Genomic DNA, 23,784 nt, shown 5'->3' with positions numbered 1-23,784 from the left:
GGCAAAATAACAGCCTTCCTTTCTGCCACTCTTTTTAAGGTCTAACTAGCTAAATGAATTGTGGCATGAATGAGTGGGAAGTAAGAGATAAAGTCAGGAACAACAGGAGTCTAAGAGTAAAGGGGGTAGTGGGAAAGTGCCCCCTGTAGGGGCTGCTTCTACTGGGGACAGACAGGGCATGACTTTCAGGGAACACTGACCTGGCCTTGGTCTCAGGCCTGTGGACCTCTCATTTATGAAGCTAGTGTTAAGTAGCCATCAAGATTGGTCACACTTTTCTTAGCTATAAAAAAATGAGTATACTAAAGAAGACCAAAAAAAGGAAAATCTGTGCTCATGAATTGGAAGATTTGATATTGTTAAAATGTCAGTACTGCCAAGAGCAATCTACAGATTCTATGCAATCCCTATCAAAATCTCAGTGATTTTTTTTGCAGAAATAGAAAAATCCATCCTAGAATTCATATGGAATCATAAGGAACCATGAATAGCCAAAACAGTCTTGAAAAAGAAAAACATAGCTCGAGGTTTCATACTTTCTGATTTCAAAACTTACTACAGAGCTACAATAATCAGAACAGCATGGTACTGGCATAAAGACAGACATATAGACAAATGGAGCTGAAGAGAGAATGCAAAAATAGATCTTTGCATATATGATCAAATGATTTTTGACACGGGTGCCAAGACCATTTAATGGGGAAAGGATGGTCTTTTCAATCAGTGATATTGGAAAACTGGGTATCCACAAACAAAAGAATGAACTTGGACCCTTATCTAACACCATAAACAAAAATTAACTTCAAAGTAGATCAAAGACCTAAACATGAGGGCCAAAACTATAGGACTCAGAAGAAAAAGAGGAGAAAACTTCATGGTATTGAATTTGGCAATGATTTCCTGGATATGACACCAAAAGTATAGGCAACAGAGGAAAACATAGGTAAATTGGACTTCACCAAAATTAAACACTTCTGTGGATCAAAGGACACAATTAAGCAAAAAGCAACCCACAGAATGGGAGTGGATATGCCAATCATATATTGGATAGAGGGTTAATATCTGGAATATATAAAGAACCCATACAACTTAAAAACACGAAAACAATCTTATAAAGAAGTGAGCAAAGAGTTCTAATAAACAATTCTCCAAAGAAGATCTATAGATGATCAATAAGCACCTAAAAAAGGTACTCTACATGACTTAATCATCCGGGAAATAGAAATCAAAACCACAGGATACCACTTCGCAATCTATTAGGATGGCCATCATAAAAAAAAAAAAAGAGAATAACAAGTGTTGGTAAGAATGTGGACAAACCGGAACCCTTTGCACTGCTGGTGAGCTTCTCAAATGGTGTAGCTCTGTGGAAAACAGAATGGTGGTTCCTTAAAAATTAAACCTAGAAATACCACATGATCTACCACATGATCAAAATAATCAAAAGCAGGGACTTAAACAGATATTCGTGCACCCATGTTCATAGCAGCATTATTCACATTAGCCAAAAGGTGGAAGCAACCCAAATGTCCATCCACAGATGAATGGATAAGAAATGTGATATATATTTACACACACACACAAGGGAATGTTGTTCATTTTAAAAAAGGAAAGAAATTCTGACCCATGCTACCACATGGATGAACCTAGAGGATATTATGTTAAGTGAAATAAGCCAGTCACAAAGGGGCAAATACTATATGATTCCACTTATAAAAGGTGGTTAATTTTGTCAAATTAATAGAGACACAAAGTAGAATGGTGGTTTTCAGCGGCTGGGGAGAGAAAGAAATGGAGAGTTGTTTAATAGATAACAGGTTTTGGTTTGGGAAGATGAAAAAGTTAGTTGAAAAGCAAAAAATAGAATATTCACATCAGAGATAATGGTTGAAAAGTTATTTTAGTTATTATTATTATTATTATTTTAGATGGCAGTATGGGGAAGTCTTTTAAATTGTTAAGAAAGAAGCACCTTTCTTTCTGGTACCCTGGGGAAGAGGCATGAATACCGGTGGCTCAACCACACTACAAAAATACTTTCAGAGAGGAGAGAAAAGAGTGGACCAGCAGTGTTGACTCGATGTATCATAAATCATGGGACTATAGGCTCTGTGTTAGTGAATTAAATAGCAACTTCCACTTATGGGGAAAAGTGGGAAATAATGTGAAGAAGCTATTCTTGACAGTCTTCTTAAAAATAACATTTAAAGGGAAAGTTGCAGGGATCTTCATGCCTGAAGGCACAGAGGTCTGGGAAAGACAGGATTTCCATCAGCTCCCTATAGGAAGAGAGGGCACACTCAGTTTAGTAATTTGAATAAAGTCTAATAAAAGGGACCTTTGGGGTGCCTGGATGGCTCAGTGGTTTGAGCGTCTGTCTTTGGCTCAGGGCGCGATCCTGGGGTCCTGGGATCGAGTCCCATATTGGGATACCTGTGGGGAGCCTGCTTCTCCCTCTGCCTGGGTCTCTGCCTCTCTCTGTGTGTCTCTCATGAATAAATAAGTAAAATCTTTAAAAATAAATAAAAAATAAAAGGGACCCTTGGCAGAAGTACAGGCAGGCTCTAGGGAAACCACAGGGCAAGTACAGTACCCGAAGCGGTAAATGTTGGGGCCTGATGGGGTGAGAAGAGCGAGCAATTATGGGAAGCCAGAGGCCAGAGCTGCCCTACAGGAGCCGTGCTGTGGGGAGGGAGTCCCGGACGCCAGTTCTCTGACCTCCCTCTCCTCCCACTCTCCCCTATCCTCCTGGGCTCCTTTTAGCTGAAGCTAAAGGAGGGAAGAGAAACCCACAGAGGTGGTCCACCGGGGTCTGCCTCTGGGTGCGCTGAACAAAACGAGGGTTGATGGGTGGGCGGCTAGAGAATCTGGAAGGGGAAGGTGCAGACGGGTGGGGGGGGGGCGGGGAGGGGGCACAGAGCCCCGCACTGTCTCACCAAGTAGAATGACTTCCTACTGCATCTGTTTTTCAAATCTCATCCGTGGGATATTTTTGTCCATACACTGACCCAGAAAACCGCACTTTCCGGTAACTGAAAAACTGACTTCGACAGATTTTTGAGAAGAAAACCACACCGTCCCATAGTCCTATTTACATATTCTATATTGAATTAATAGGTCACGAGAAAATGTAATCACTCCCCCAAAGACCCTGTTTTATATTTCTGAATTCCTTTTGCAGTCAAGGTTTCATCAGGCTGTTCACTAGCACGGTGATCCGCTGTGTAGGAACTTAAAAGATCCCTCCCCCCCAAATTTAACTCAGGCTCCCTCTGAGCAGTTGAGCCCTCTTAGATTTAACATTGTCCATGCTCTAGGCTCTATTCTGTGTGTTCAGAACCATAAAAGTAGCCTTGAGGCGATTCAGCCTCTAGAAAAGATACCCACGCCCGCTTAAGACCTGAGGTCAGACTGCCTGGGTTCGAATCCTGGCTACTCTCTTGATCACGCCGGGCCTCGGTTTCCTCCTTTGCAAAACGGAGTCGTGAGTGGATGCAGTTCCCGGGGCATCTGAGGACCGAGTGAGATCACACGGCCCTAGCACCACGCCTGGCACTCCGCGAGCAGCCCCTGCGTGGCGAGTGGTGTTATTCTGGTCTCTTCCTCGCTCCTTTTTCCACCTCCCATTCATTTCTACCCGCAACTTCTGCTCGAATTCCTCCTCCCACGGCCTCCATGAAACAGACCCTCATCTTATTTGGTGTGTCTCCCCCCTCCCCCCCCGTGTCGATTCAGATGGTGAGCACATCCAACGCCTCGCAGACAGTCACCTTGGTGTACGTGGTGGCCAATCGAAGCTCCTTCCTCAACGGCACGGTCGCCAGCAGCCTCCTCCGCCAGCTCTCGGCCGAGCTGGTCGGGTTCTACCTCACTTACCCGCCGCTCACCATTGCCGAACGTGAGTACGTCCCTGCCCCCCACCCTGGGGCGCTGCCTTTCCCCTGCACCCACCCGCCCCCTCCAGGGCAGGGGTAGGGGGTTCTTTCTCCACTTAGTGAACATCTGTTGTGCTGGCCACATACTCACTCTCTGATCATAAAATAACTGAAATGGGTGATACACCGGGACTGACCTGCTGACAAGTTTATTGCACGTTGGAAGAAAGCGCTGGCTGGGTGCCCTTACCCTGTCATCGAGTCCTCACAAAGCGCCCTAGAAGGTAGCACCAAATGAGCCCCACTTTGCGAAGGAGAAAACTGAGATCCCAAGAGGTTTAACCAGATGCCCCCTCTCACGTAGCTAATGAGACATGGAACCTAGGGTTCAAACCCAAGCAGTCTGCCTTTGAGATTGCAGGAACAGCCTGGAGGGCGTCTGTCCTTGTGGCAATCTGGGTTGCAGTGGTTTCCCTCACTTGCACCATCAGCAAATGCTCCAGGGCCTTTGCCCCTTGCCCTGGCTGTTGCTGTCTTAATGCAGCTCGTTTGCAGTCAGCATCGTGACTTCACTGGATGAAGTTCCCATGTCAGTCCTGTGGCCTGTCTTCCTCTGATGCTCAGTTACGTAATTCTCATTACCATGCAGCAGGCATAGACTCGGAAGACAACGCAGCCTACATTTTGTACTCAAACACTTACTTGGTGGCCAACTGAAGTCAAGATTTGTGCTGTTAAATTTAATTGTCAACACATTTCTCAAGGTCACTGGTCCAGGGTTTTGTTTTGTTTTGAGGCACATAGTAGCAAAATTGCTTCTGTTTCTTTCTGTGGCTGGATTTGAGACTATAAATAAATAAAATGATGTGTGTGAATGGACGCAGCACACAGTAGCCACTAGGAATTTTTTTTTGAATGTTTAATAGCAGGCTTTTGGAATTTCATGTAGTAAGGAAAGGTGACTCTGGATTTTATGGAAAAGGTAATGGCATGAAAGATAGTATTATGTCAAATGGCAGCATGCAAAGAAGTAATTTTCTTTCCTCTTGATATTTTGATAATAACAACAACTGAGATTTATTGAGTGATTACTATGTGCCAGGCACTGCACTATACCCTTTACATGAATGAAGTCTAACCTGCAAAAAAATGGGACTGTTTGTCACAAACATTTAGCTAATAATAAACTTAGTCCTTGACATTGGAAAAATCCATTCAAGAGATGATCATTCCTAAAACTATTAGTGATGGTTGGGTAGTTTTCACAAAGGAAGCTAAAGTTAAGACATGTTCTAGCTGTGAGTCTTGATAATGATAATGTTAATGGAAAAAATAAATAGAAAGAGCAGAAATGCACAAACCCTAGAAAATTCTTCATCTGAAAGTTAACCCTTTACTGAGTATTTTACTTGTTGGAACAGCAAGATAGTTTTAGCCTGTATGCCCTGGAGCTCCCAGGAATGATAAAGCTGAATTTAGCTGTTTGATATTGTGTCACCTATGTCCATCTTCCTTAATAATATTTACATATAAAACCCGTGAAAGTAACTTGGTGTGTTTCTTATTTGTTTTAGCGCTGGAATATCCCAACCTTGATATATCAGAAACAACCAGAGACTATTGGGTAATTACAGGTAATCTCTTTCACTCCCTCTTTCTCGCTATCAGTTTGTGTTTTTTTTCAAACAGCATGTCAAAAGAAACCCCAAAACTAAAAATTAATAATTGTTATAATTATAATAATTAAAACTGCATGCCATTCAGTGATAGGATCAGCATCTTTCCTTTGGTCCTGTCCTTACTTCCATAGGACCAGAAGTGGGTAAAGTCAGCTAAGAAAAGATACCACTAAAAAAAAAAAAAAAGATACCACTGAAGGTGAATCTTAGATAACCATTCAAAACAGCCACCTGTAAAGTCCATGGCCTCCTCTTTGCAAAAAGTAGATCAATCTGAAGGTATGGCGGCGACCTGTGGGTATCTAGGGTATGTCCATGGGAATGGTGGTTTATTTAACGATGGTAGGCTTTTCTGCGCTGCCCTATAAAACCCCAGTGAAAGGCAGAGGAATGCTGGGCATGCACTTTTCTCTCTCCCCTGGCACACACCCCACACCTACACTAATCCTGGTGGAGCCCAGGCGTGTCCTGACAGTGAGGGCGGATGGAAGTAGAAGGGTGGTTCGGTGACATTCTCTTTTTTTTTTTTTTTTTTTCCTTGACATTTCCCAGCTGAGCTTTATGAAACAGCAAAAAAGTTCTTGTTTGTGTTTTTCCAAAGCCAGAAAGTGGCTCTGAAAATCTTAGAGAAGCAAGGGTTGGGAGCAAAGAGAGAAGACAGATGTTGATGGAAGAAGTGACCAGCCCAGCTGAACATGGAAGGGTGGAGGGGGAGTGGAAGGGATGAGCGTGTTGGGGCTGCCATAACAAACACCACAGACTTTGGAGGCTTCGGCAGTAGGAATTTATTTTCTCATATTTCTAGAGGCTGGGAAGGCTGACATCCAAGTGTCAGCAGGGTTGGTTTCTTCTGAAACCTCTCTCATTGGCTTGTAGATAGCTATCTTTCCTTTACATCTTTCCTCTATATGTCTGTGTCCTAAACTCCTCCTCTTATAAGGACACCCATCATATTGGACTAGGGCCTCCCCATGTGATCTGATTTTACCCTAACTACCTCTTTTAGGGCCTCATCTCCAAATACAGTCCCATTCTGAGGTATGGGGGGGTTAGGACTTGAACATAGGAATTTTGGGAAGATACAAGTCAGCCCAAAGCAAAGAGAGAGGAGGATCCTACAAGTCATGGAAAATGTGCCTGGGCAAGCCTGTCTGAAACCTCCCTCTTTTCTTCCCTGCCCCATCCCCTCCCTCACATGCTGTCCCAAACAAACAGTAGCAAGGCTGCTGCCTGGAATCCTAACAAAGGAGCACACACTCCTGCTCAATGAGGCTTGCTCAAGACCTCTCTGAAATTGCAGAAAATCTCATTTCTTTCTCCCCCACCGAGCCATGGATATGCAGAGATGATTTTTACCTGCTAGAAAGACAAACTAAAGAAATGCGTTTTAAAAGAAAAAACAGGGGGCCTCAGTGGCTCAGTCAGTTAAGCATCTGACTCTTGGTTTTGGCTCAGATCATGATCTCAGGGTTGTGAGATCGAGCCCCATGTCAGGCTCCGTGCTGGGTATGTATCCTGTTTGAGGGTCTCTCTCCTACTTCCTCTGCTCCCACTTATGCTCTCTCTCTCTAAAAAAGAAGGAAAGAAAAAAAAAACCATCAGAGTTTATGCCCAAGAGGGAAATGATACTAACCCAGCAATGTTTTTTTTTTTTTTAAGATTTTATACATTTATTTGAGAGAGAGAGAGAGCACACACAAGGAGGAGGTAGGGACAGAGGGGAGGGAGAAGCAGCCCCCCCCCCCCCCACTGCTGAGCAGGGGTGGGATGTGCGACTCGATCCCAGGACCCCAAGATCATGACCGGATCTGAAGGCAGACACTTAATTGGCTGAGCCACCCAGGCGCTCAGCAATGCATTTTTGAACCAGCAGGTTATGTAACACTTCCAGAATCATGCCTCCACCACCAGGAATGCTGCTTTTGAAGTTGCAGATGTCTCTCCTTCTATTAACGTAAGGTTTACATTAAATGGTAACACATCTGCCCTTAAACACAGGCTGTCTCGACAACCTCCTGTCTCATCCTTTCCCCGAGTACCTGGGTCTTGCCCTGCTTCTTGTTTTAGTAGCATAACCTTCAGAAAATCATGCTGGGACTTCAGCCCTTGCCCGCCTCCACCCACCCCCACCCACCCCTGCCTGTGTAACTCATTTGCTTATGTTGTTGCTCTTCCAGCTGCTGGTCATCAGAATAAACAAGGGCCCCTGTCACTGTGTTTGGGGCTAGTTACTCAGGTAGTGCCAGTGGGAGGGGCGAGAGCCAGTGTCAGCGTGACCCTCCTTCCTTCCCTTTGGCTCAGGTCCCACTCTCTCCACTCATGTACAGCCACCACCGGCCTTTGACCGTAATTCACAGAAGGGGTAGGAGATTGGGAAGCGAAATGAAAATAGCTTTGTTCATCCGGCTGAGAGGCGCAGGTCCTTGACACCACTCTGCCCTTCGCTCCCAGATACCAATCACAGGCACTCTGTCATCTGCTCCTTGCCAACAGCTCAAAGGATGGGGGGCAACTTTTCCTTTCTGTAGTTGATATTATGAAACCGTGACCTGTTTCTACCTGCTTTCCCACTAAATTTATATTAACTATGTTTTGAGGTGTCTGGGTGGCTCAGTCGGGTAAGCACCCAACTCTTGGTTTTGGCTCAGGTCGTGATCTCAGGGTCCTAAGATTGAGCCCTGTGTCTTGCTCTCTCTCAGCACGAAGTCTGTTTGGGGTTCTCTCCCCCACCCCTCCGCCCCTTCCCCTGCCCATGCTCTCTTTAAGATAAATAAATAAAAATCTTTTTTTTTTAATTTTTATTTATTTATGATAGTCACAGAGAGAGAAAGAGAGAGAGGCAGAGACATAGGCAGAGGGAGAAGCAGGCTCCATGCACCGGAAGCCCGATGTGGGATTCGATCCCGGGTCTCCAGGATCGCGCCCTGGGCCAAAGGCAGGCGCCAAACCACTGCACCACCCAGGGATCCCCAAATAAAATCTTTTAAAATACTTCTCCCCTCCTCCCTGAGCCTGGATCCCTCATTGGTGGAAATACTGTGGCTTCCTTAGGGTGATTCCTGCAGCCCCCTCTGCTGGCCACAGATCCTGTGGTGAGGATTGGGTATACAAGGCAGGATAGAGACGTGCAGACTTAATATTGCTGCCTCACACAGATCACAGCCCACCTTAGGTTTTTTGTGTTTGTTTTTTTTTAAGATTTTTATTTATTTATTCATGAGACACAGAGAGGCAGAGACATAGGCAGAGGGAGAAGCAGGCTCCATGCAGAGAGCCCAACATGGGACTCGATCCCAGGTCTCCAGGATCAGGCCCTGGGCTGAAGGTGGCTCTAAACCACTGAGCCATCCGGGCTGCCCCCACCTTGGGTTTTTCCTCTTGTCTTTACTGCACCACCAGGGTCAGAATCCCAGATCTAGCAGTCTCAGGATTTCTTCTGGTCTCAGCCCGGCTGCTGCTAACCTAGTGTGTCCTTGGGCAAGTCACTCAGGCCCTCTGGATGTCGTGCTGTCACCTGTGGAATGAGGACAAGATAGGAGATGAGCATTCTGGTTCTTTTGGCTCTGCATGTATGGGATTCAATGACACATAAAACAATTCAGCTTCTGTATAGGAAGCTGAACCAGGCTGAGCCGACTGTTGAAATTTTATTGCTCAGGGCAATTGTAAATAAAGAAGGAGTGAGAGACCAGTGATGTAACAGCCACCGAATCTTCTGGAGAGCTCCTATGGATGCAGCTGGGGACTGCCCGCCTCCTGTTAGCTGAGTCAGTGGTGGCGAAGGGTGGATGGCCAGGGCCCTGGCTGATGGGCCAAAGGACTGCTGTCTTCCTAGGCACTTGAGCCAGGGTCCAAGCTCCCCTACTGCTTCAGGGTCGCTCAGGGAGATGCACGCCCCTTTCTAGTCCCTTCCAGGTGGGCAGAGAGGGCTGAGAGCCTGCGGCCTGCTACGCTTCTCAGGGGAAAGGAAGGGAGCCACAATTCCTGGAACACAGTTATTTCTTCTTCTGGGAAAAATGTGTCTAACAAAGAAGCACATTTGATCAACAGCAGCAGCTAGCATTAATGGGCATCCTCCAAAGGGCCTTGTAGCACTATGCTCAAGCCTTTTTTAAAAAAAAATAAAGTATCTGTTCTCTACAACACCATCAGGAATAGATTATGATAACCCAGACCCCTGGCTCCAACCCCCAGACCTTCTGGAGCTGCCTCCCAGTGGGGCACCTGCTCTTGGCAAACAGAGCAGTGAGCCATGTGGACACTGCCCAGTTGGAGGTTCCATATAACCCTGTGGGATGTTCCCGCAGCTTCTTACACTTCCCGGAAGGCTGTGGTTTGGTTTGGTTTTTGTTTTCCCTCAATTTAAAAACTTGGGGTGAAATACACATAACATGCAATTGACTGTTTTAACCATGTTTTACTGTGCAATTCAGTCGTGTTAAGTACATTCACAGTGTTGTGTGGCCATCACAACTACCTATTTCTGGAACTTTTTCATCACCTGGGAGCTTTGACTTTCCCTTTCTTTGATGTCTGCCCCAGAATCATCCCTGGGATTTGCTTGGAGTAACCCATGATGATGCCCTCGACTCCTGTGTCTGGTAGACAGGAGAAGCCAACTTAGAAGTAATCTTTCAGGGGCACCTGGGTAGCTGAGCTGGCTAAGCATCTGACTCTTGATCTCAGCTCAGGTCTTGATCTCAGGGCTGGGAGTTCAAGCCCTGCATTAGGCTCCACGCTGGGTGTGGAGCTGGTTTTATAAAGGAAAAAAAAATAAGTAATCCTTCAGCAGTGATTCTCTAATTTTACTAGAGGCACATCTTTGAAGCAGAGAGAACGCAGCTCTCCTCTCTGGGACCAAGAGGTAGGCTGACCCTTCCTCAGCCTGACAGTTGCATCATGGGGGATTTTGAGGGGCCCCTCTGGGACCTGCCATGGAGAGAAGAGTGCAGACGTGTCTTATCTTTGTTTGCAGGAATTCTGCTTGACAGATGAGCTGGGAGTCCCTCCCAAGGGCCCTAGAGAAAAGAGCTGCTTTATGCCCTCTATGGGGATTATTTGGCATTTGTGGCTTCAAAGAAGTCATTTCTGAGACTCGACTGTGGGTTTTTATTTTTCTCTTGATCGGTTTCACCATCATGCTCCATATCGCTGCCATCAGTAGCTTATTCTGGCCCTGTACAGAATGAGCTCATAACAGCAACATGTTTTTACGTTCGGGCTATTTTCATATCCCCCTAGATGGGTGGTATTAGTGGCCCTTGGCTGGACTATGGTAGAACAAATTCCGTTAACTGAAAAATCTTGGATTGCACACCCAGCCCATTGTTAAGTTTTTGTCTCTTTAAAAAGATGAGAATTTTTTTTTAGCATTTTTGATCTCAGGAAAGACTGTGTTTGGAGGCTGTGTTTGTGTGTTTGGGGTGGCATTTGTTTCCCAAGGGACTTGGAGGAAGGACCGAGCTTTGGGGGTAGATGGCAAAAGGACATGACTCCCATAGTAAGTGATCTTTCCAGTCCTGGCATGGCCCTGGTGTGTTCTTTGCGGTCCTCCGCCATGCATGCACTAGCCGTTGCCTACCCTTCCATCATGAATGCCTTACCTACCCAGATAGCCCTGGATATAGATGAGACACAGCAGTGGAGGAGGGCTGGAAAGAGGAGTTTCATTTATCTCCTACGCACCTGGCATTACTGCTAAGCTGCTTGATACATCTGGTCTCATTTCAACCTTATAGCCCACAAGGAATAGATTTACTGTGATGTAGACTTTCTTATTCCCTTTCTATAGAGAAGGACTTGGACTCAGGAAGGGCCAGTGGTTTGCCTGAAGTCTCAAGACTGGCAAGTGCCAGCCCACTCTTTCTATTACACTGTCCTGCTCTTGAATGGGAGCGTACCTGAGAGGCTCTGGGCCACTTTAGGGATGGGTCTCAAAAGGACCCCATGGAGGAGGGAAAGATGAGGACACTGGGCAGGGTGGCTTGTCTAGGTGTGAGGAGCTGAGTTGCAGGATGGAGCTCAGATTCCTTAGCAAAGCTGCTGAGAAGTGAAAATGCAGTAAGGGTAGCCCTGAGCCGGGGCTTCTGAGCGGGAACCAGTGAAAGATCCATGTAGTCGTACCTACGGCTGTGCTGTATTCCCACATGCTCTCTAACAACACGTAACATCTTAATAAGGTTTGGATTAAATACAACAGCATCAGGCATGTCACAGCTTGTGGAGGAGAGAGCCCAGGCTTTAGAGTTACATAAACACGGGTTCAAACCCCAACTTTGCTGGTTATTAGCTGCATAACCTTAGGCGAGTCACATAACCTTTCAGCATCTATAACATGAGGACAGTGATTCGCTACTCCTGGGGCTATGGTCAGGGTAAAGTGAGGCAAGGATGGCCAAGTCCTAATATGAGGTAGGCCCAGGGCCCTCCGTGGCTGGTACAGGGCCAGTGGTGGTTGTGGTTTCTGAGTCCGCAGGGAATCTGTCCTCTGAGCAGCCCCTCTGCCTTCTGCATCCACAGTGCTACAGGGCGTGGACAACTCGCTGGTGGGCCTGCACAACCAGAGCTTCGCCCGGGTCATGGAGCAGCGCCTGGCACAGCTGTTCATGATGTCCCAGCAGCAAGGCCGGCGGTTTAAACGGGCCACCACACTGGGGAGCTACACCGTGCAGGTGCGTGTGTGGCAAGTCACTGGGGTCTTCTGACAAATGTGCGGGAACGTCCTGAGACTAAAGTAAGCCATGCCGTGTGCAGAGGAGCATTTAATCAACACTCCTCTTAGGTTTGGGGGGTTCGTGGTTACGACCATCAAAATCATGGAGGAGGGTGACAGTGAGCTACTCCCCTATCTTGCTACTAGACTCCAAAGTTTCAGAACAGATTCTGTACACGTGCACATGCTTACTAAACAGAAGTTCTTAGTAAGCGTGCACAGACTGACTACTCCCCAACCTGTTCTGGAGACTGGATGAAGTCCCAGAGCTTAGGGCCTTTGGGCCTCTTGCCACCGCTACTGTGGATGGCAGGCGCACCAATCAGTTTCCCAGGTGCAGGACGCTGTTATCCTTAATTAGTCAGCTTCAACAAAACAGGGCCCTGCACGTGCGTAATGGGCAGGTGACCACCCAGGGATTTCGGTGGGGGAGCTGTAGCAGACATTACTGATGCCCTGCCCAGAGCCCTTTCCCTTTCTGTTGAATGCCAGTGGGCTTCCAACAGCCACTGCTGAACCTTTCTTTCTTGAAGGGCTGCTCTTGGGATGCCAGAACCCACTCTGTCCCTGCCAGGGCCGGCTGGAAGTGCCTGGGAATTAGTGAGTGGTAGGGGTGTGCACACCACAGCGCTCTTGCTTCATGGCTTTGGGAGTTCTGAGATGTGTGCTTTCAGTAATTGCTAGAGCTTTCCCATAGAATTAAGCTTTAGCTACCCACTGTGCTAACTAGATTAGTAAAATGCCTCTCGCTAGTTCCGTTCCACCCGCTGTCTCCTCTCCTGTCTGTCCCTGGCACCTCCCGAATAATCTCCAAGCACGCAACTCGGAGTCTGCTTCAGAGGGATCCTGACAGACACAAAAGCCATTCTCAAGGTAGAGGCTCCAAGCTGGTTTAGATTCTTTATTCAATTCAAGCAAGAGTGGGGGCATCTCTAGCATATTCCAGCCAATCCACATATCCTGAATACCACTCATTTCACCAAAACTGAGAACCCCCGTAGCTAATATTTGTTACGCTAATTAACAAAGCTCTATTGAGCAAGCTGTCAAAGTACAGAAGCCCTCCTGGTAGCTGCTTCCTGAGTGCGGGCTTCCTAATTGGAATCTAGCACACTGCCCCTGCGGTGTAAACTGTCCGTTTGGCAATTGCCACATCTAGGGTGTAACTTAACCCAGACACACAGGCTTGATATCACAGTGTCTAAGAGGAAGCGTTTTAAAGGAAATTATAGGCATTACTCCAAGCTGTCTGCAGATTGTGTCCCCAGGCAATTTTGAAAGTACACACAACCCATTTTCTGGAACACACTTCCCTGCCTCAGTCAAGCATCCTGCCCTTGAGGGAGTACTTGAGGTCCTCCATTCACAGTTGGTGAATCTGGCCCCATGTCCCAATCTGGCCCCTAGCAGATGTTTGCTTTCATTCTGTCTTTATGGTTGGTGACAACCTGTGACCAGGTAAAGCCATAGTTAATTTCTTGTGCCAGGTTTATGATTTACCCTCACTGGGGTCTATGTGAGCCCTATAATCCACTTCTCCAACTATCAGAAAGGAAGCTGTTGAGACTCAGATAATAAAATGGGATTTGCCTCAGCTGAAGAAAAAGAAAGAACAACCCTATAATCCTGATGTTATTGTACATTTCTTGTAAACCGAAGAAATCTAACACATTCTACACATCTAAAAGAGCCCAGCGAGATGGTCTTCCCTCATTTCTTTTGAGTTCTCCAATGTACTTGGCCCCATAGCTGCCTGGAAAGTCTCAGTGGAGCAAGTAGGGATTTATTTCTGCAAATCCTTAGTTTATAGAGGCTGTAGATCGTCTTCTAACATCGTCCTTGGAGAAATCTTGGTAACAAGAATTCGCTATGAATTGAAATTGAGTGAAATTATTAAATATCTGAATGCCCATTTACCTTCTACCTGGTTATACTAACACTAGCCTTACCTCCTGTCCCGGGAGGGACTGGAATGACATGCCCAAATTTCCCAAATAAAATTCACTCTGCGGAATTTATATCATGCTTCTACCCAGTGGCCTTTCTTCTGGGCTTAGATAATTTTAAAAGATGAGCCACTTTTATGAATATGGAAATGTATATTCTAGAATTCAAAGATATTTCTCTAGTGACTATATCTGAAAAATTGAGTCTGAAGAAGAAATCCATATGACCAGTCAACATTTTTAAATGTTTAGCTCCATTTGCCGCAAAAGTGATGCAAATTTTAACTACCACAAATTATCATTTTCACCTACCAAAGATGTATGATGGCATCGTCCAGTGTTGGCAAGGATGTGATGAAATGGGCACTTTCAAACATGGTAAATGGGTATGACCTCTGCATATGGCCAATGAGCAATTTACACAAGAACCTCCTAGATGGTCACAATCTTACTCCTGGAAATTCACTTTGAGGAGATAGAGGTGAACACAAAGACAAGACAGTGGAGCAGAGTTTCTCAGAGAGTGTCCAGAAATGGTCCCACAAGGTGCCCTGGGGCAAAGGGGGTCCATGGCCATATCCATTTGGGCAAGGCTTCATTCTGTAGCCCCTACCTGAAGATCCCCAAGGCCTTTTGGCATACTGAAGACTCTTAAAAAGACCTGCAGTAAAGAAATTCCTTAACTTTGTTCAGCTACAAGTTCGTATATTGCCAATAAGAGCCTTATTTTTAGTAATACCTGTTTCTCCAACATTTTGTTATGAACACTTTTAAACTCACACAAAAATTATGTAGTGAGCACCAATAACCTCACCATCTAGGTGCTACAGTTAACAGTGTACTTACTATTTTATATTCGGTAACATATTCATTTCCATGCCACGAATCCGTTTGCACTGTTCTAGAACTTCATATACGTAAATATATTCTCTTTTGTATAAAGCTTTTTTGGCTCAATGTAGTGTTTCTTAGGTTCATCATGTGTTATTTGGGAGTGTATTCCTTTGTATTGCTGAGTAATTATCCCCTTGTATGAATATACTACAGTTTACCCATTTTTCTATTGAGAGATCACCAGACTTTTTCCATTTTCAACTATCATAAACAAAGCTGCTATGCACATTCTTCTACAGGTCTTTCTATGACCGTGTATTTTCATTTCTCTTGAGTGTGTAGGAGTGGAATTGCTGGTTCATAGGGTTGGTGTATGTTAGCTCTGTGAGAAACTGCTAGACCTTTTCCCAAAGTTTGCCATTTTCCACTCCCACCAACCAGATGTAGACTTCCAGCTATTCCTCATGTTCACCAGCACTTTGTATTGTTGGCCCTTATTTCAGTCACTCTGCTGGGTGATAGCAGTGTCTTATGGTTTTGCTTTTCATTTCCCCATTGAGCATTTTGTATATGCTTGTTGACTATTCAGATACCTTCCTTTGTGAAGTGTCTGGCCAGATTTCTTTAAACCCATTTTTTATTGGGTTGTAGTAATAACTGTTTTAAATTATGTAGAGCATACATACACAGGAGTATAAAGTCATGCAGACCTCAGAGAACACTAATAAAAGGAAGCCACAGACCAAAGCATAAGAACATTCCCCTTACCTTACCCCTAAAGGCTTTTATGTGTCTTCTCTAGTTCTTTTTTTTTTTTTTTTTTTTTTTAAATATTTATTTATTTATGATAGTCACAGAGAGAGAAAGAGAGAGAGGCAGAGACACAGGCAGAGGGAGAAGCAGGCTCCATGCACTGGGAGCCCGACGTGGGATTCGATCCCGGGTCTCCAGGATCGCGCCCTGGGCCAAAGGCAGGCGCCAAACCCCTGCGCCACCCAGGGATCCCTGTCTTCTCTAGTTCTATACACACTCCCTTCCTTCCTATCCAGGTTGAGTTTGCTTCTGAATTTTGTTTTAAGCCACGCCTGTATTTTCTGTGTAGATTTTACCATCCATGTGTGTCTCCCTGAACAGTTTATATTCTGTGATTTTTTTCTTTTGCTCATTATCAGAATTATTTTTTTCATTATCAGGATTTTGTATTCACCCACATTGATACAAATACCAGTAGTTTATTTATACTACTCTATACTACTTCATTGTGTAGTACCATAATGTACTAATCCATTCTACTGTTATTAGTGACTTTTGAATTTCCAGGGTTTTTTGCTGTTGTGACCAATATTGATGTAAACATTTCTGTAGTATCTTTTAATGTCCTATGAAGCTTGCAATCTGTAATACACACTTTAGAAAATACTATACTATAATGTTTATCAGTTGTTAATTATAGTTGAAAACTTGATAACAAACTAACCGTTCAAAAATGAAGTGTTGAGTTTATGAGGCATGCCGGTAGTAGAACATTATGTAGATATAAAAATTTATGTTTTATGTATTTATAATGACGATCAATTAACTACAATACTAAAAAATGAGTAACAATTGAAGTGTTTGAAAAAAGTGATTTGCTAAATAAGTTTATGAGGTGTGCATTGGAATGCTGTGTTGAAATGAACATTTATGTTTTTGTTACATTTATAGTCCTTTAAGAATGCAAGTAAAAATAGCAATGTGTGATTTTTATATAAAGAGTATTATAAATAGTTTTGTGGAATAATAAATAAAAGGTTTGTGTGGAAAAAAACAAAGAATGGAAGCAAATGCTCCAAAATAATAGTAATTTGCTTGTGGTGGAGGGATTACACATTGTTTTTATTTTATTTCATTTGTTGATGCTTTTCTTTTCTGTTTTCAAATTGTCTGTAGTGACTATGTGTATAACTGGTATAGGGAGAAAAAGCAACAAAGGTTATTTTAGAAAAAGAACTTTGAGTCTCCCAAGTACTGCTTTTATCAGAGATCTTTTGAATTGCAGACATATAAGTTCATTTTTTCCCCTTCTCTGGCAATAGCAGGAGTTTGAAATTAGAAATCTTGTTTGAGAATAACCTAACATGCCCTGAATTAATGTGCAGGCCTATTTCCAAATGAGGCCAGAGTTCTCTGGAGGCTGGAAGACATCACCATTTCAGCGTTTTCTTCTCCAGTCTCAAGCTGTTCTTTCCAGATGTTCATATTTTCAATCTTTTTCTCCTCCCTGTCTCCCCCTCCAGCAATAGCAGGGCTTCTCATGATGCTGGCATTAGGGAGGTACACGAAGGTTGATATCTAAAATATACCTTGTTCCCTCTACACTGAGACTTAAGACATTGCTCATATTGTATATTTTGGCTTGAGTATAGATCAGTGTAAACTTGGAGAGATTTTTCTATCATGTAGAGTAGGTATTTTTTATAGATTGAGGGTTGATCAATTTTTTAATACTTCCAAGGGAGAAAACTATCCATGTATACACATAATATATGTATGTTTGATAATAAATATTGGGACTCTACTTTCCATGCTCCCCCCCCCCAAAAAAAAGAAAAGAAATAAAATAAATAAAATAAAATAAGATGAAACAAAACTAGACTAAACTAAATTAATTTAAATAAATGTTGTGGGTCCACTTAGCCGTGGAAGTCTTCAGCAATGGGGAAAGAGCCTCCTGATTGCCAAGGTGATTGCATGGTGCAAGCTGCCCTGTAAACATGGCCTCTCTTTTTCTGAAAGATGGTAAAGATGCAGCGGGTGCCGGGACCCAAGGACCCAGCGGAGCTGACTTACTATACACTGTACAACGGGAAGCCTTTGCTGGGGACTGCAGCTGCCAAGATCCTGAGCACCATTGACTCCCAGAGGATGGCCTTGACTCTGCATCATGTGGTCCTTCTGCAAGCTGACCGTAAGGGGATAGTCTTTGCATTCATTATTTTTAACGCCCTTTCATGCTCCCTGCAAATTTAAGTGATTCCCCAAACTCACATTAATGGACCCAGAGCGAAACATATTTGTGTTTTAGAAGGTTCTTAAATCAGTCAGCTATTTCCTGTGTTGTTTGAAGCTGTAGGCTTTGGGTAAGGGATATGTTTTGGATATTAGGATGATGATAATGATGTTGCTTTGCCCCCCAAGTCCTACGTGCTCTTTCTCCTCATTAGTCCAGTGAACAGCTGGAAAAATCACCATGGCTGAGATGATATTGTCTGCCGGGGAATTAAAGATAATTTGATTCACTAAGCTTTATGGAGTGTTGCATGAACTGTGCTCAGTGTCGGTGGACATACAGAAATGGGCAAGACATGGTCACTGCCTTTAAGAAGCAGAGACGACATTAATAATGCAAATACAAAGGAGCGGAATGCAGGAAAGTGCAGGGAGGAGGCCGAGTGATCCAGGACTCGTGGAGGGACAGTTTGGTCTGAAGTGTTGCCCAGAAAAAATGAACAGAGAAGGAGTATGAAAAACAATAGTTGCCTTCTCTGTGGCAGGTATGATGCTTGTTGCCTTACAGAGATTTCCTCACCTTCGCCTCTCACTAAGGTACCTTTCTCCACCTGCAGATTCCAGGCGAGGAAATGTAGGCTCAGGAAAGTTAACAAACTCGCTCACCATCAGAGAACCGGTACTTAGGTCACCAAGATATGAATCTGGGTCTATCTGACCTCAAACATATGTTTTCAACTGTGTTGCATGCTTAGATTTCAGCAGGAGGAGAGGAAGGGTGTGTATTCCAGAAAGAGGGAGCCACAGGAGCAGAGGTAGGGAGGTGAGAAGTGGCAGGCAGGCTTGAAAAACAAGGAGTCCGAGTTGCCTGGACAGCAGAAATGTGAGGAAGAGTCGATGAGCTCAGAAAGATATATTGCTTTGGAGACTGGGGCCTTGGGTGACGGGAGAAGGACACTGTGCATGATACGATAGGCTGTGGGAGCTGTTGAGGACTTTGGTGCAGGGGCATGGTGTCATTAGAACTACCCCGTATTTAGGGACATTAACCTGTCAGTGGTGTCCAGGATGAGAGGAGCAGGACTAGTGAGGAGGCTCTGTGGTGGCTTAGGTGCTGGGGACCCAGATGAGGTCTATAAAGAAAATGAGGTGGGGGTGGTGATGAAGGTGAGAGACTATGTGGTAGACATTTTAGATTTGGCAGCCTGCTGAGCATCCAGGCATGGAAGGTCATCGTCTCCTATTGACTTCCTAGCTGGTGTGCTATTCCTTAAAAAACATGACATTTGGCTCATGGTTTTCATCTTCTACTCATCTCTTGCCTTCCTCCAGGGCAAGTGTGGCTTCCATGTTGATGCAGATTCACTTCTTGGCTTGCATGTCCTCACAGATGCATCTTTGCCTACCAATGATGGCTACCCTGTGCAATCTCAGCTCCGAAATGATGTTTCTAACCCAGAGTCTCTTCTTTTGTGCCTCTCTCCTTCCCTCTCTGTAGGCTCCATCCCCATGTCTGGTCAGGTCAACTACTGGCTTCATTGGTTTTGCTGCATCTTCTTTATGTGAGTCCCCCAGGGTTCCATTCTCAGCTCTTTCTCTCTCCTAGTAGAGAATGAATTGCAGAGGGCAGGACTGAAAACCATGGCAGGTGTCCAGGTGAAAGGTGAAGGTGTTAGAGAGAAATGGAAGGATTTGAGACCTTTTTGGGGACAGAGCCAATGGGGCAAGATAATGGGTTCTGTGTGTGGCCAGAGGAGGTAAGGGTCAGAAGAAGAAGCATGACTCCTAGGTGTTTGCTTCAGTGCTGCTTGTGTTATAATTTGTTGAGAGGTGGGAGAGAGTTTTTTTTTTTTTTGGAGCTGGAGCAAGAGTGGGAAGATGGACTTGAGAGTTTGGTTTGGACATGATAGGGTTGAGATGTCTAGCAGACATCCTCGCAGGTTAGCCATGAGCATAGCTTGGCAATCCACAGGAGGGAAGAGTTAGAGCCTACAAAAGACACTGAGAAGGAGCAGCCAGGGAGATGGGAGGAAGCCCAGGAGAGAGTAGGCTTAGAAATTAGCAAAGAAAGGAATGTCCTGTAAGGAAGTGAGCTACTATGTCAACTTGTATTTTTTTTTAAGATTTTATTTTATTTTTAATTTTTATTTATTTATGGTAGTCACAGAGAGAGAGAGAGAGAGAGGCAGAGACACAGGCAGAGGGAGAAGCAGGCTCCATGCACCGGGAGCCCGACATGGGATTCGATCCCAGGTCTCCAGGATCGCACCCCGGGCCAAAGGCAGGCGCCAAACCGCTGCGCCACCTGGGGATCCCTAAGATTTTATTTTTTTATTCATGTGCGCGAGAGAGGCAAAGTCATAGGCAGAGGGAGAAGCAGGCTCCCTGTGGGGAGCCTGATGCAGGACTCGATCCTAGGACCCAGGGATCACAACCTGAGGCAAAGGCAGATGCTCAACCACTGAGCCACCCAGGTGCCCTGTGTCAACTTCTATTCTTGAGAGGCAGTGTACTTACTATAAGGACAGAGGTTAACTGGATTTGACAAAATGGAGATGATTGGTGACCTTGGCAGGAGTGGTTTCCAGGCAGAGGTGGTGGAGATGTTTGGCTAGAGTGGATTGAGGAGGACGGGGTGGGGAAGTAGTGACAGCAAAGAGGAGAAGATTAATGGTGCCCTTACTGGAGAGGCACAGGGAGATCTTGGAGGATGGTTGAATATTGATGTGTTACTGTAATAGGGAGAAACAGTGCAGAAGAGAGACAAGAACTGTCTTGGAGCGAAGTCCTTAAGTGGACAAGGCAGTGGCACAAGTGGAGGGGTCAGATTCAGTGAGGAGCAGCGACCGTTCATCCTTTGCACTGGGAGCGAAAGCAAAATCCAGGGCTGTGGGTGCCGGTCGGGCAGTCCATTTGGTAATGGAAGCCCAAGGACATTTCCTGTGATTGTTTCTACTCTCTTGGGACAGAAGGAGGTGAGGTTGGCAGCTGAAGCTGAGGTTGTGTGTGGGGAGCTTGAGCAAGGGTGGGACAGTACACACTGAGGATCTGCAGACTGATCAGAGAAATGCTGTAAGATTGGCAGGGCTTCCGTCCTCTACAGGCTCCATTGCTATGTCCAAGCCAGTTCTTCTATTATTTCAGATCCCAGATCCTCTGAAGCTGCCTCCCCATAACTGTAATCCCTCTAGACCCCCAGAGGTCCTCCATAACTCACTGGAGATTTAAACCCAGTTCGTTGTCTCTTTCTCTCCATCGCTTCTCCTGTCCCCAATCCATCCTTGATGCTGATGGGTCAGTCAGTCCCATGACCTCCTCAGTTCCAGGCCTTGTGGTACTTGGGAAAGGGGCAGGAGGGGAGCTGGTTATATTTAGAACAAGAAGTGAATGGAGCATCAGGAGCAGAGTTTGAGGCAAGGGGACTTTGCCTATGGTGGTTGATGGGGAGCCGTGGAAAGTTGGAGAGCATGGGCAGTAGAGACCAATCATGTCAAATTAGGAAATGCATAGAGCTTTCTGGAAATGAGAGTCTGGGGATCACCTGGGGATCACCTGCCTGCAGAGCTGCTGTCCCTCAGTGGCGCTTCTTTGTTGCCTTCACAGCCACCTGGACCTCCTCCTGTGATAACTCACAAATGATGTGTTTCCCTTTCTCCATTTCATTGTCGTCTCTTCTCGGACTTTGCGAGTCCTTCCCAAATGACTCAACCTCCATCACTCTGCCATTAACATACTGTCCACACTGTAAGTAGAGTCATCAGAATACACGATTCTGATCTCACATCTACTCCATTCACAGGATATTTGGTGGCTCTTCATTGTTCACAGAATAAAAGCCGAACTTCTTACAGAAGACCTTCTAAACCCCTCACAACAAAAGGCTCAGGTCCCTTCACAGCCTGGTCCCATATTGCCTGTTCCACCCATACAGCCTGTTTTTCTCTCCTTCCTACATGGTGCTTCAGCCACACAGGGGGATCCATTCTTCACATTCCCTGGTTCTCTGAAGCCACCCCTGACCCTGTTTCCCTTAGTTCCAGATGATTCCAAGGCCCTTACCACAGGTGGCAAACAAGTTGTTTTTGCTCCCTGTCCCTCGTGAGCTCTCCAAAAGTACGTGCCACATCTCATTCATCTTTGAATATCCAACCCAGCTACTGCCTGGCTCTGTTCTGTGAGGGCAAAGGGCTGACTTTAGCTATCTGCCTCTGCCAGGCCCTGTGTAAGGCACATGACTGGAAGACACCACAGCAGAGCAGTTGAGTCTCTGCAACATAACACTCTTGGATTCATGCCCCTGCTCTTCCACTCTCTAGCTCTGGAACTCTGGGACAAAAAATGACCTTCACTGACCTGCATTTTCTACACCTGTAGAATGGGAAGATAAAGAATACTGACCTTCTAGAGCTACTTGGAGGAGGAAGCAAGTTAATTATTGCTCATGAAGGGCTTAGTACACTCCTTGAGCACCTGTTGGGGGCTTGGTAAGTGGTAGCTGAATGTCTCATGGATACCTTATGGATCCAAGTGTACTAGTCTACAGTTGGGACTAGAGGAGAGAGGGAATGAAGAAGGAAAGGTGACTTAAAGTTTAAGAACTCATATAATTCAGAGATTAATGTGCTAGTAATGAAAATAGGAAGGGGGTTGGAGAGGGGAAGCATTTTTAGAAGGGAGAAGGTACTTTATTCAGTTTTGGCCATGTTGAGTTCAAGGTGATGAGATATTCAGAGCTGCTGATCAGATATTGAGGGGCAGTGACAGGATATTGAGGGGGTGTTTTTTTGCAGACATCCAGGGGTGCTATTGGGACATAGAGGGAGTCCTGTTGGAACATTGGTGGTGCTGTTGGGATATGGAAGTCTGAGTTTAGGAAAGTTGTGGGAATTCAAGCCTACATCTCAGGAGAGAGGTTAAAGTTAACACCACAGGTTTGGGAATGTTGTAGATACAGGTTAGAAATAAACTCCTGGAGACCATTCGAGGGTCTGGGGATGGTGTAGAGCTAAAGGACAGACCCTGGGAAATTCCTCCATGCTCAGGATCAGATGAAGAGGAAGCTAGGACCAGTGAAGAAGAGGAGCAGAAATGTTTTAAATCTCATTTTCTCTGAATAGTTTCAAAATCAGCCAGCAACATGAACCCAACATCAATCAGTTCCTCCTATGGAGAATCATGGTGTTGAACGAACACCTTGTTTCTCTGAAGGGAGAGTGTTAATGTTCTGTGTGTTCCAGTGTTTTCTAAATCACTAGGGCCAATGTGTAGTGCCCTGTGATGGGACATGCTATGCCCCCTGAACCCCTATTACCTCTGAGTAATGGGCGGCAGTGGCCGCTACAGAAGTAGCCGTGTTTCGCATGGAGGTTTACACCTGCTCCATGTGCCGGATCTGGACGGAGCCACAGCCACTGGAGTAGGGAAGATTCTCCCCACACTGAAGCTGACCAGAGAGGGAATTGGTTGGCCTTACCTGGCCGTCAGATGTTATTGCAAGAAATGCCACTTTAAGAAAGTGATAGACTGATCCTCTGGCGAAGGGGATTTGTGTTCATTCATTCTTTTGGTAAATATTTTTGAGAACCTACTATGTGCCTGGCACTCTCCTGGCACTGGAGATATAGCAGTGAATGAAGCAGACAAAACCCCTGCCCTCACGGAGCTTACATTCCTGAGTGGGCAGATCAAATAAGCAAAATAAGTAAATAAAATGTTCAAAGCAATAAGGGCCATGGAGAAAAACAGGAAGG

At 45.2% G+C, this 23,784-nt stretch overlaps 1 protein-coding gene across 6 annotated transcripts in view; it reads left to right on the top strand.

Moving 5' to 3' along the window:
• KIAA1549L (KIAA1549 like) overlaps positions 1 to 23,784 on the top strand; it is a 138,011-nt gene that overhangs the window by 32,852 nt on the left and 81,375 nt on the right. For all 6 annotated transcript variants that reach the window (XM_038563061.1, XM_038563059.1, XM_038563060.1 and 3 more), the window contains 4 exons: positions 3,736 to 3,898; positions 5,450 to 5,509; positions 12,074 to 12,225; positions 17,822 to 17,993. In XM_038563061.1, the coding sequence (XP_038418989.1) occupies positions 3,736 to 3,898; positions 5,450 to 5,509; positions 12,074 to 12,225; positions 17,822 to 17,993 (547 nt within the window). The remainder of the gene's footprint in view (positions 1 to 3,735; positions 3,899 to 5,449; positions 5,510 to 12,073; positions 12,226 to 17,821; positions 17,994 to 23,784) is intronic.

This window comes from Canis lupus, chromosome 18 (genome assembly GCF_011100685.1).
Source record: "Canis lupus familiaris isolate Mischka breed German Shepherd chromosome 18, alternate assembly UU_Cfam_GSD_1.0, whole genome shotgun sequence".
Classification (NCBI taxonomy): domain Eukaryota; kingdom Metazoa; phylum Chordata; class Mammalia; order Carnivora; family Canidae; genus Canis; species Canis lupus.
The sequence above is the reverse complement of the archived record's forward strand: the minus strand, read 5'-3'. Positions and strand labels throughout refer to the sequence as shown.